Source organism: Contarinia nasturtii, unplaced genomic scaffold, assembly GCF_009176525.2.
Source record: "Contarinia nasturtii isolate CC-2019 unplaced genomic scaffold, AAFC_CNas_1.1 Cnas_scaffold_129, whole genome shotgun sequence".
Classification (NCBI taxonomy): domain Eukaryota; kingdom Metazoa; phylum Arthropoda; class Insecta; order Diptera; family Cecidomyiidae; genus Contarinia; species Contarinia nasturtii.
In genome coordinates this window covers 13,398,826-13,412,087 of record NW_022197486.1, presented here as the reverse complement: position 1 = coordinate 13,412,087, position 13,262 = coordinate 13,398,826, and the positions used below count along the sequence as shown (strand labels likewise).

The window sequence follows — 13,262 nt, the reverse complement described above, 5'->3', positions numbered from 1 at the left end:
TTATTATTATTGTAGTTGTTGTCATCATATTCGCCAAATTCGAAGCCACATGAGAAAAGGAAAACACTGAACATGAAACCGAACCAACAAAGCCCAAACAATGGACACATCGGCATAAATATCCACACAAATCGTAGGCAAATATCACCGAAACAACAAATACATCAAATCAGATAGCGGAGAGAAAGAGAGAATTGTTGTTGCTGTTGCTTGAACCCATTCCAATGCGTACTATTCAATTTTCTTTTTCATTTGTTCATCTTCGCTTTCTTGAACAAAACATTAAATCCAGATTATGTGCGGAAATAAATACATTTTGCAAATGTTTCTATTAACTATATAGCTATTTCTTTCATTTTTTAAAAATTCGTTTCTTTTTTATTCCATTATCTATGTCTCGTAATCTTTCGACCGATTCAATCGATGATTTGATGTGAATTACAAGCGAATATGTGCAGAGTATCGATTTCTACACCAATTCAATTTTATTTTTCTACTCAAACAAACAATTACGTCTGGTATGTCGGAGCCACTGCAGTGTCATGACATTCACATGGACCATGATGTTAATTGAATACAATGTACTTTCATTCGATATATTACGAACGCTTCTGATCATCTTTCATCTCCTCACAAACACATTCGATTGTGAAATAAAATGGTTAATTTATGATTTTCCATAAATTTAAAGAAAATTTTTATATTCGGTACCATCTTCCATTTCATGAGGGTATTTACCCTGTATGTACGTTGTACGCTGACAGGATAAGATACGCGTTAATTAGTTCAGAATATATGGTTTTCGGTTACCGATGTGTCTCGGTTGAATATCTGTGCGTCGCCGTCGCTGCAATCGTCTCACTCACACTTTCCAATCAGCCAACATATTTTGAAATAAAGCCGCCGCCAAAGTTGTTGAACGTATTACACACCTCGTGGGGGCATTCATATTTTTCTATTCGTATTTTCATAACACATACATGAAATGAATGAAATGCAAGCGCAAATATAATTCATTTTCTTCATTGGTGAGCGCACAAAACGATTGTGGGAAACTATCGTTCCCTTCAGCAAAATTCTTTGTTTCAATGCCTGTCATTGTCGTAAATTTCTGCGCCCCATTCATTCACACTCGCATACAGAGAGAGAAGAGATAGGGAGAGAGATGGCGGTAATCGTATAAATTTAAATTGAACGTGTTTTTTTCTTTATTGTGGAACTAAACGAGAGAGGGAGAAAGGGAGCAAAGCAGAGGAGCAAAACGACCAAGATATACGTGAGCGGTATTCAAACTCTTGAATTAACACACGAAAATGCCCATTATTTAGACACGTAAAAACGAAGAAAAAAGAATGCGATACGATTCTGAATATGATGCAAGCATCCATAGACGTCTATATATATATACACCATGTGTAATAATGCATTGCATCCGAAATGGTAAAGGCGATGCAATAATAAAAAAAGGGCGATGGAGATGCGGAGAGAGAGGAAGAATATACATGATTGGATTTTAGCAGAGCACCGACACGTTTACTTGGACCATGCAGACACATGAACAAAAAAGGCAAAAAAAAAAACACACACAGAGAGAGAGAGAGAGGACCTGATAAAATTATTATTTAAATCCGTATTTATCCTCCGGCTTCATTTCCATTTTGAATTTTCACATGCCTTGTATGCGGCATTTTCTCTATCCATCTTTTTCGCTCAATATTTCTCTCTCTCTCTCTCTCTCTCTCTCTCTCTCTCTCTCTCTCTCTCTTTGAATTCAATATCAACGGTAATGTCTTGGTAACCTATTTGTCATTGTCACTCGTCGCCTTTTTGCCCAGTGTACATGAAAAAAATTGAAGAGATGAACTACAACAACAGCCAAATTTAGCACGATATGAGGCGCTCAACTCATATAGTGTGCACATAATTTGCCGTGTCGATTGTAAGAAAAGCAAAGGCATACGAGAACCAAAGGGAAAACCCCGAAGAAAAGGTAAAACGACCACAATGTTGAAAAAACGTGTTGGCCAGCTCAATTTTGATATTATGTTTGTCCTTCGGTGTTAGCCTCTCTATTGTTGTTCGAAATGAGTTTCTTTTTACTACGCACATCACATAAAATGAAAACACACTTGTTTTCCATAACAAGTCAATTTGATATGCACTTCTTGCACAAAACACTCTCTATCTTGCCTCACTCCACATGGGATTTTCATTCGTACACCGGTTCTGCTGCTCACAAAATGAGATACTGTACAACCACCCCCGATAATATTGCTTATCATAACAATAAATGTTAGTTAGTGTTGTACGTTTTTGTTGTTATTTCTATTTCTTGTTGTTTTGAACAACACCGATTTTCTAATGAACTTTGCTCAGAAGTCACGTTTCAGATTTTTCGCACACCCATTTTGAGAGAGAAAAAATCACGAACAAATTTACAATGGTCGGCAGTTTGTATTTTTGTTTTCATGTTCCCCGTTTCTTTTTTTTGCATTTATTTGAAGAAATAGTTCCGGAAATTTTATGCACCATTTCATCAAATTGATCACGTTCTTTCGATTACAATCAAAATTCAAGGAATTTGATTTATATTTTGTAAAGAAGATGGAAAAATACCATAAAATTACAAAAATTTCATTTCCCACCGGCATGTGACACATTCCACATTTCTTTTTACTCGTTTTAAATGTGGAACGTTGAGTTTGTTTTTTCTTCTTTCAGGAAAATCTATCGCATAAATTATACGATATTAAAATGAATCGAAAAAACCGACAATATTCTTTGGAGAAAAAGAACATATGATGAAATACTTACCACATTCACGAATTCCTGAAATGATATGGAGCCGGTACCGTGTGGCTCTTTTGATTTCAATGCACGATGATAAAGCAATTCGATTTTATTAAAAGGCACTTGGGTTTGAAGCTCAGGCGATTTTAAGGCAACTAAAAAATCATTGACGGGAATCTCGCCAAAACCTTCTGGATCAAATTTATCGAAGAGTTGACGCCATTTCTGTGTGCATGAAAAAAACATAACACAAAATTCAATTGAAACAAAATTGTGAAGAAATGAAATCAATTTGAAGTTTTTCAATTAATTCAAAAAGAAAAAAAATCCATAAAAATAGACGGAGACTCTGAGAAAAATATGGAGACTCTGATTTAAACAAAGAAAATTCTCTCACAGAAATGCATCAAAGTGAATAAGAAAAAAAAAGAACCGAATTGTTTGAGCTGTTGTTCATTATTATTCGGTTAACATCTCAATTAAAGTATTCACTTACGTCTTCTAGGAGTTCACGTCGCAGTTCAGATTCGTCGAAATCGGAGTTGAGATCGGTATGGTCGGTATCGTAGACGCGATCATCCAGGCCCTGCATAAATAGCGCATATGCACACCGAAAACAATGTTGAGAGGAAGAAAAAAAAACACAAAAAAGTTGACAAAAGAAATCGGAGATTCTGGTATACAAGAAATTATAATCACTCTGTCCTACCGGTGATTCAGTGTGTTCAGTTCCGATGGATGCCAATGAGCCGGCAATTGTTGAGATGTGATCTATTGTTTCATTTTGACTAGAATTATCCTGTTTTGTCTTGAACTTTTCAAATCCCGGCCACATTATTTAAACGAAAACCGTTCTCATACTGCGCATCACACAACAAAATCCAAACTAATGTTTTTTTCTCTTATGATTCTTAATTTGCGAGCAAGTGAAGACAAAAAAATGTTCACCACCAGTGATTCCAATCAAAAATCAACTATCCAAATCGAATTTGGAGTGCATGTCAAATGTTATTCCCCTCTGCAAACAAATTTTCCCTTTTTTTATGTTTTAGTGTATTGTGTCGCGCGCGTTTTCTTTTTATGAGTATTTTGTTGTTATTATGCCTTTTGTAATTTCGTGTTTTGTTCGTCTTCAGAATTTCAGTCGTCGCCAAATAGCTTGGTTCATTGTCTCGAATGTCAATTGTACAATATCACGAAAGTGCCCTTTTGATTTGACGCATTTTTGTTTATGACTTTGAATTGCAAAATGAAAAGAAAAGAGGGGAAACTATATATACCGTTGCCAGCACAAGGTTCTCGCCTTTATTTTTTTTTTTTTACATTCATTTATTTATAACCACATTAATACAATCCTCACTTATATTCACTTTATGTCTTCTTATTCTATTGGTATAATTTTCTTTAAAAGGTAGTTTTGAAATGGAAAACAAACGAAAAACAACGGGAACGATGATTCAGTTCATTTCGCTGAGAGAGCAAATTTTATATCCGTGATTATTTCAAATGATTATGATGGTACAAAGTCTTTCGTCGTTTCCTTTTGCCTACAGATATGAGAGAACGAAAGTATGAGTGTGTGTATGTGCCTGCATTCAAGTTCACGGTATGCAATTTTCATGAATATAAGTGCTGTTGTGTGTACAAAATGCGGTGGCACATGGCATCCGTGCGCGTATAAAGCACTCACTCGTTTATATTCACAGATTCCCTATCACACACAATTTCAGCGGGCATCAGATACACATATACGGTACGGTTTCTATGGTTACAACAAGTAAACACAAACGTTTTGAAAAGAATTTCATAGACCGCTCGACATTGCAGCGCATTCGACATGCATGGAAGAAGATAAAGTACTTTTTTACTGTTGTCGTCTTTCTCTTTCGCCACTTTGAATGACACAACACTTTTAATTTATATTTGACTTTCTCATTCCAATTTGTCCCTTTTCTCTTTTTTTTTTTCTTTAAAAAAACTTATTCACTTTCTGTTATGTTGAAGAAAAATTGCATCAACTTTCTGAAGGAAAATACTTTAATTTGATTAAAACTTTTTTTTTCGTGTTATTTTTTATATCAAATATTTCAAATAGTACAAGTACTATAGATTTTTCACCATTTTTCATATCCAACTGCATTCAATTGATTAAATGGAACTTGAGATTTAAGTTCAACAAATTAATTTTGCAAAAGAACAAAATGTCCCGAATATTTGCTAAAATACTTTCGTTCCTTCACATAAGTATGCTCGATAAAGAATGAGAGAGAGAAGAAAAACTTATGTAAATATATCTGCGATTTTATAGTTTGAAGACAAATTTTGAGGTGTTGATGTCATTAATAGATGTTCTTGTTTGAGTTTATAAGTTTCGCTTCGTTCTTTCTTTGAATTTCACAAACAATTTTTTTATTTCACATTCAAGGCTTGGATATAAAGTCACAAAATGTTTTCCACCGAAAATAGAATACACACACAGTTTTCAATTTGTTTTTTTTTTGTTGCTGTTCTCTTTTAAATTTCCGAAAAAATAAAATCGATAGTGTGAAAGCAAACACAAATACTGCATAAGAAATATATAAGACGAACGTTTTTATTTTGTGTGTTTTTTTTCTGTTCGATTCGTTGTTCGTTCGATAGAAATGTCAACTGACTGCTAAAATCACCCGGAATATAAATGTCGAATATGTATAGGATTCAGCGAATATTCTTTTCGCTTGCTCTGTTTACACCAAAATGAATGTATGCGCGCATTTCTCTATTTGTATTGGATTGCATGTTTCGAGTCGTCTATGGTTGTTGTGTGTTTTTTTTCATCTCTGTACGAAAGGAAAAATTAAATGGTTTCGAAATGTGTCGATGTGCGTGATAATACGCGCCGAAAGAGAGGGTCAAATGCAGAAGAAGCGCGTGAGCAACAAAGACAAATCGATAGAAACCCACACAACACATGTACAATCAAGTATGTTATAGGGGAGAGAAAAATGACGGCATGTTTTAGTTGATATTGTGTGTGCGGGGCCAAAACAGTTGCATGCTTATGCTTTCAAAATATAACAGTATACGAATATGATAGCGAGGCTATAGCAAAGACTATTAGAACTACTTTTAGAAATTTCATTATCCAACAAAAGCCTATACGACGCCAACTACAAAGGAATACAACGGTTCTTTTCGTACTTCCAATCGCAGCACATGCGCATTTTTCACGTCCATTTGTCCGGAATCCATTATTTTTATTATCACGACGAAAGTTTTTTTTCGTTTTCATGCCGCTATCAACAATATCGACGATTGTATTGCAATATAAACAGCTGAAAGTTTCAGTTCGGATTGCAAGGAAGATGCAATGTTCGGATTGCAAGGAAGAAGCGAAATCTCAACAGTACTGCAGCAGTAGATATTTATTCAAATAAAACAACTCATCAAATAAATCAAACGGGAAATTGTTTGGCTTAATTTAAGAGAGAGAGAGAGAGAGAGAGAGAGAGAGAGAGAGATTGAGATATACGTGTGCTAAGAGAGAAACCGTAGAAATGGTCTCGCTATATGACAATTTAATAACGTTAAAATACCGGCTTCAAATCTATTTGAAGTCTTTCATCGGCACATTAGTTGATTTTTTGGTGTAATAAGCACACCGAAGATAGTTTGAGAAGCGCAACTGAGCCGCTTCGTCCCTTTAATTATGTATGTTTTTTGTTTCTCTCTCATCTCTGTTAAATGAGACCACACCGCCTAATACTTAACCACTGATTTATTTTCGTTACTAATGCGACAACACAAAACTATAACAATAAAATGAAAATATAAAATAGAGGCAAGAACAAGAAAATGGAAAATCTCGTTCATCTTCCGATTATTTATTTTTTTCCATTCAATGTTAGAACTTAAAGAAGGAAAAAAAAACATCGTGTTACTACGTTTTAAAACATCAATGGTTCGGTATGGTTAATTTGTGTGTAGAAATGAGTGTTTGGTTTAAGATAAAAGACGAATGTAAAGCCATTGATTTTCAATTATGTGGCTTTGATAATGATCGGTGCGATACGTGTGTGCGCGCTTGCACACAACAAAAGGCTGAATTTTGAATGTAATTGAGCAATTTATAGGCATTCAAAATGAATGTATAAATTATCCGAATGCATACTGATATCCAGCCACACACTCAGCACATCACAGTCAAAGCGGAATGGGCAGTCTTTTACTTTTCCACGTGCATCCAAGTATTGGGATCGATAAACAGCGAGAGAAATATGAAGATAAAATAAAAAGAACATTGAAAATGTTGAAAAGTCGAACTATAGTTGCAAATCCAGCATGTAAATTTCCAGTGAAATTCAATATACACAATAAATTAATAATACAAAAAAGAACGGATTACTGCGTGAAATAGTTCGTCTTGCGGTTGTAAGATATTTTATTTCTCTTTGGTTCTCGAGTGTACATAAAATGAAAAAAAAAAAAAAAAAAAACAATATCATCATCAACAACAAAAATAACATAAAGAAGGTGAAGATTAACAGCGATCACACAGATGATTATTAAAGGATCCGTGTGTGTTCAATGTTCAGCTCATTAAACCATCAACATCGTTCGATTGATCAAATAAACTGACCGCTCTCGCTAAATCGACAGCACCGGCAGAACCGAACATATTCCAATATAAGACAGGCGGTGGGCGGTCATTTCATCTCTTTATTGACGATGATGATTACTAATTAATGATACACATGAAATTATCTTGCTAAACGGTTTACGAAAATGTAATCAGCGCATGCACACACACACACACCGGCCCCCAATTGAAGATGAAAATGAAGAAAAGCCAATTTTGAGAGAAATGAGAGAAAGACAATGAAAAGTCCTAAATTTTGATAAAGCGGCCAAGGTTCGGCATTTATCTAACACTCATTATGTGCTGCATTTTTTATAGCTTTTATAACACATTGTAAGTCTTGGGAACGAGAATCTTGCGAAAAATAAAATTTAACCGTTTGGACTCTCTCTCTGTCATTTACTCTCTGGAAAGCAAGAACGAAACAATCAAAAACGATTTGAAAAAAGAAAAAAGCACCAGACCGCCATAGTTGTAATGCCGAAAGATCAATTTTCCCATCTTTCATTCGAACGGTAACGGGGCAAAACCGAGATAAATTCAACACAAACACACAAAATGTTACAAATGAAATGGTACGAATGCAAAAGAGAGAAAGAAAGAGGAAAGCAGCAATAACAAAACCAAATTTCACATTTCAAATTAACCATTTTGCTACAATTTTCGCTTCATTTCGAATACATTTATATGTTTTTTTTTCTGCGGTTGGATGCATATGTTATTTCGGTTATTTTGTTTTGTGTAAATTCGGTTCGTTATATTTTCGTTCTATCATTGCGTTCGCTTAAAATTAACGCGTTTTGTTTTTTTTTTGTCTCTTCGTGTCGGAGATTGCTTATATTCTCTTTGCGCATTGTTTTCAATGAGCTAAATCCATTTTTGATCGCCTCACGGCTGCTTTAACTCAAGAATGTTGCTGTATTGAATTTGTTTTTCTTCTCACATTTCAATCGTTTGTTCGTTAAATTTCCTTAAATTTTCGAATGTATCTCCTTGTCTCTTGGATTTGTTGTTGTTCACTTTTGCGGTTTTCGAAAAAAAAAAAAAACACTTGCCATTAAAAGTAATTCGGTATTATTTTTTTTGTTTCACTTTTTGTTGCTTTTACAATTAAATTAAACGCGCAGAAATACAAAATACTCTAAATAAAATTTTAACCGCGAAGAATTAAAGAAGATGAGAGAAAAAAACACAACTACACAGTGAAAAAAGAACAAAAAAAATTCCCGCTTGGACAATTTTCTGGGGTTTCAATTAACCTTGTGTATGTTTGTGACTCTTTTCGAAACCAAAAAATACACATCAAAAACGACACGCCACAAACACTCATGAACAGCGATGGAAAACGTAAAGAGAATATTTGAAAACCGCCAGATTAATTGCATAGCCGATTCTAAAAGTCAATCTTTTTGTCTTTATGATTATGTTCCGCTTCAAGAACTTCCCAATTTACAATCATCATTCTCATTCTATGTTTTTAGCCACATCGCAAACCAAACAAACCGAAGAAGGCAATTCAGGCCAATTAAACAACACTTGCATTACTTTCTTTTGTCGTTTTGTAAATGTAATTTTTACATTGTTTTCATTTCGTTTCGTTGTGCCGTCTTTCTAAAACCAAAAAAAAAACATCGACACTATAAGTTTAACGCAATTTTCGAACAAAACAGCACCGAAACAACAACAAAAAAAAAACAATTTCGGAAAAGTTATTGAGTCGTTGTCGTTGTTGTTTTTGTCGTCGTCGTCATCGTCGTTGGCTCTTCTCAACACACGCACACACACACACACGGTACAAGGAATGTTTCATCGTTAACGGCCTCGTTGTGTACAAATTGAATGATAACACTAATGAAAATATTTGTTTTATCGCATTATAAATTGTGGCATTCCAATGTGGCATGACGACGATATATAGAGAGAAATAGAGATAGTGAGTGAGGGACCACCGGCCAAAGAGACACCTGGTGGGTCGAAACAATTTATATTATTGAAAATCGATCGAATGACTAACGTTTGTTGCGCTTTCTTTCTCTCTTTCGCTCTTTTTTAACTTAGAGTTATATCCCCTAAAATGGACAATGTACGAGAGAGAGATAGAGGAAAACAGTAAAAGAAATACGAAAGAAATGCATTGTTTACAATTTTATCTGTTATTTTTCCGCTTTTTTTCGAAAAAAAAAAGAATAAAAGGAATTAAAAAAATATCGTCCGCTACGTATTGTCAACCAAAAGAGTGGCACACACAAAAAACTAGAAGAATTATGAACCAAGAGAGATGAAGACACGGGGAGAAGAAAGAGAAATATCGGCTCTATTTTTTTCTATCGGCCACCGATAAAAGCTTATTAAAAGAAGCCAGAAGGCAGAAATCAATGATTTCGTTTTAGGTAAACAGGCTAGTGCTATTAAAATGTGTTGGGTGTGCCGTTTGACTTTGTGAAAAGAAATTCATAGTGCCGACGAACGATGGCACATAATAGCAAAAACTTATAGCTCAATGCTCTGAAGAATATAAGAAATGTCATTCATAACTCAATTCACAATTGACTTTCTATGCAATTTCTGGTCTTGCACACATGAATTTGGCATTAAGATGCGTTCTCTTTCATGTTCACTGTGTGTTCGGACATATTACAAATATTTTTGTAGTTTTTGAGTACATTGAGCCATTGGTAAGGTTCTATTTATTTACTTTTGAATTCTTCAGAGGTTTTTTTTCAGCTGATTTGTACACTCGGCAATCAAGGGAATTTTCAATTGTAAAATTCTCAAGTCGTCGCTTGTATGCATTGAACATTGTTGTACAGCACACCTGAGAGTGACTCAATCAGAGTACAGGGCAAACATGTTCGAAGGAATAACACTATAACAATTTAACAACAATGCGCCCAAACAACAACGCTAATAAAAATAACAACATCACAGCGTCAAGAATCAGGAGGTAAAAAGGGAAGCAACAATGATGTTATGGATGGAAAAAAGGAACCTTATATCAAAGAAAGAATTCAATGAAGAAAACAGAGCGGTCAACTCTGTGTGATCAACGAAAATTAATTGTCTGCATATTTAGTGCGTTTTCAATTTTTGTTATTGTTGCTGTTGTTGTTGGTCTTCTTCTGATTTCTAGTCTTTCAATCGCACAGATCTGTGCTTTGTATGTATTTGTGATGACCCCAATCGGTCGATCGATCGATCGGCATCGGTTGAAGTTCGAAATTGAATGTCAAATTATAGATACAAATGTGTTGACGAAGGTAATTTCATCAAATCTTCCTCTTCTTGCGCTCTCTCTCTCCCTCTCTCTCTCTTTTTCTCTTATACTACCTGGCTTATATCCTGAACCTTTTCCATCTTCATTGAAGTATTTTCTTGTCTCATTCGCCTTTTTTTATCATTTTGAAAAATGGTCGAGATCGAACAAGAAAAAAATGCCCGATAAAAATAATTAAAGAGAAGAGAGAGAAAAAAACACAACGTGTACGACCCTTTTGCCTCTCGTGATTCATTCTTTTCGCTCTTTTTCCGAATTGATAGTCAATCACGTTTTGTTGGTGTTGTCATTCAGTCCATTTTCTTCTCTCTGGTTCGCCATTGTTTACAATTGCCACAGCGCACTATTATTATTAATGCCGAATGGTGTATAATTATCGATCGTTTTGATCATCGAAAATGAGTTGATAATAAACGGATTGAAAAATTGAATAAAAAAAATTAAGAAAACACCGACGCACCATGGTAGAGAGAAATGTTGATTGAAGCTATTTAGCAAGTAAGAAAAAAATAAATTTATTTTGGTTGGATAGTGTTGTTTGTATAGTCCGCGTATTTCGATCTATTTTCAACATTGGGGAGGTAAATTAATGAAGATAATCAATGGGCAAAAAATCCGACACACATACACCCACCACACAAAGCAAATGAAATATTAAATAAAATATATTACAAATGCCTTAAACAAACAACAATTCCTTCATATTTCTGCCTTTTTTCTCAGCCGCAAATAATTTCGGCTTTGTTTGTTCGATGCTACGCGCTACCATTTTTTGTTGATTGTTGGTGTTCGAGAGCGGTTAGCTGGTTGTGGGAAATTTAATTTGTCGATTTCTTTTTTTTCTCGATTGACTTCAATTGAGGCGGCTATAAAAACACTCATCTTAATTTTGTTGGTTTTTTTTTATTTCCATTGATCATTTTTGTTCCTCCTTTTTCTTCGGAATACTTGAACGAAACAGACAACGATGACAACCAATAAAACTACGCTGAAGTTGGGAAATTCTTTGACCAAAAAAAAAACGATTCTTCCAGACAAATGACACTATATCAATTTTTGTGTGTACACTGTACATTACAAAAATTAACAGTCATAATGAAGGCATAAGAACAAGTAGCTCAAAATATGATGGAATAAATGATTCCCGAATTTTATTTACCGACATAAACAGATATACAAATAAACAAGTGAATTATCTAGCGTGTGATGGATTCCATTATAGAAAAAAGCCGATCGGACGGTTAATGTAGAGTGCGCGAGAGGCGAGAAGCAAAAATTACGGAAAATGATAATAAAATGAGTGCTGATGAGCTGCAAGTTACGTTCTCACACTTCTTATTCGCTTGTCGGCTCTGTCGTCCAACAAATATCCAAAATAAAGATAAATACCCACACTTTATAACAAAGACACATCATGAATACAATGTACCAACCGGAAAATCAAAGATATTCTCAACAACAACATCAACACACAGCAACAGCAACAAACCGACGAAAAGAAGTAACATAGCGCGTTAAGCGAGTTGTATAAAATGTAAATGACAATACACATTTTCTCGCACCATCATCATCATCATCAATCGGCCGACACACACATACACATCACATTTCATAGACATCTTTGTCGACATTGTAAATGACCAATAAATAAAACTAACATCAAAATAAAATAGATCTACCGCGTTTAATTGTAGCATTACGATATGATCGAGACGAAGAATATCGGAAACAAGACAGACAACGAATGAGATAGAGAGAGAGAGCGAAATGAATTAACGATCATGTGAACGTTGACGTTCACATTAGGGTCCACTCAATAAAGTAGTACAATTTTTAGTGTATGTGTAGTGAACCATCGACGCATAGCGAGCAGTAGCCAAACACCGCGAAATTAGACCAAAACCCATACAAAACCATGTGAAACGAACATTGAAATAAAAAAAAAGACCGACCGATGAATCCATCAATTTTGCCATTCAAACTTAAAATGAAACGGAGTGTATCTAAATAATTATTAATGTTTACCCTCTATGACTATATTACCGCCTCCGAAAACAGACCCGCAGAGGTAATTAAATTAAATTAATCGTCGAAACTGGACGTTCTTTCATTTCTTCTTCTCTGTTTTTTTTTCTTTCTATTTTCGTTTCCTTTCAATTTTATTGCGAATTTTTGGTTTCTAGTTCAGTTTATAGTGTAATTAAAATATTGAGCGCGGCGTGGAATAGTATTCAAACGTTAGCACTGCATTCACAATTAGCCATTGTTTTCAAATCACATCGATGTGATCATTAATACCGACAAATATTTCAAGCATTTTTGCCTCTGCATGTGTGCCTCTCTCCCTCTCTTTCTTCACATTTCTTATCCAAGGATGGTGATTAAGCGGAGGAGGTGGAGATGGAAGACAAAACAAAAGACAACCATTTGTTCACACGCTCGCCGGAGGGTCGATAATTAATCGAATGTACATTCTCTCATTCCGCTGATCAAGAAGCACACAGAATAATTTGACGAAATAGTGACAAGTTTCGATCATCATCAATGATTATTCATTGGTCGGTACGGTCGCCGCGCTCG

General features: G+C 34.9%; 1 protein-coding gene across 3 annotated transcripts in view; it reads right to left on the bottom strand.

Annotated features, from left to right (window-relative positions):
- LOC116350626 (protein rhomboid) overlaps positions 1-4,965 on the bottom strand; it is a 67,271-nt gene extending 62,306 nt beyond the window's left edge. The window contains exons 1-4 of one of the 3 annotated variants that reach the window (XM_031782478.1): positions 4,481-4,965; positions 3,500-4,337; positions 3,287-3,376; positions 2,815-3,015 (exon numbers count right to left, since the gene is read on the bottom strand). In XM_031782478.1, coding sequence (XP_031638338.1) covers positions 2,815-3,015; positions 3,287-3,376; positions 3,500-3,625 — 417 coding nt within the window. In that variant the 5' untranslated portion in view covers positions 3,626-4,337; positions 4,481-4,965. Of the gene's footprint in view, positions 1-2,814; positions 3,016-3,286; positions 3,377-3,499; positions 4,338-4,480 lie in introns of those variants that run through there. The other 2 variants (XM_031782493.1, XM_031782485.1) reach the window with 2 other exon arrangements.
- Positions 4,966-13,262: the final 8,297 nt, after the last annotated feature.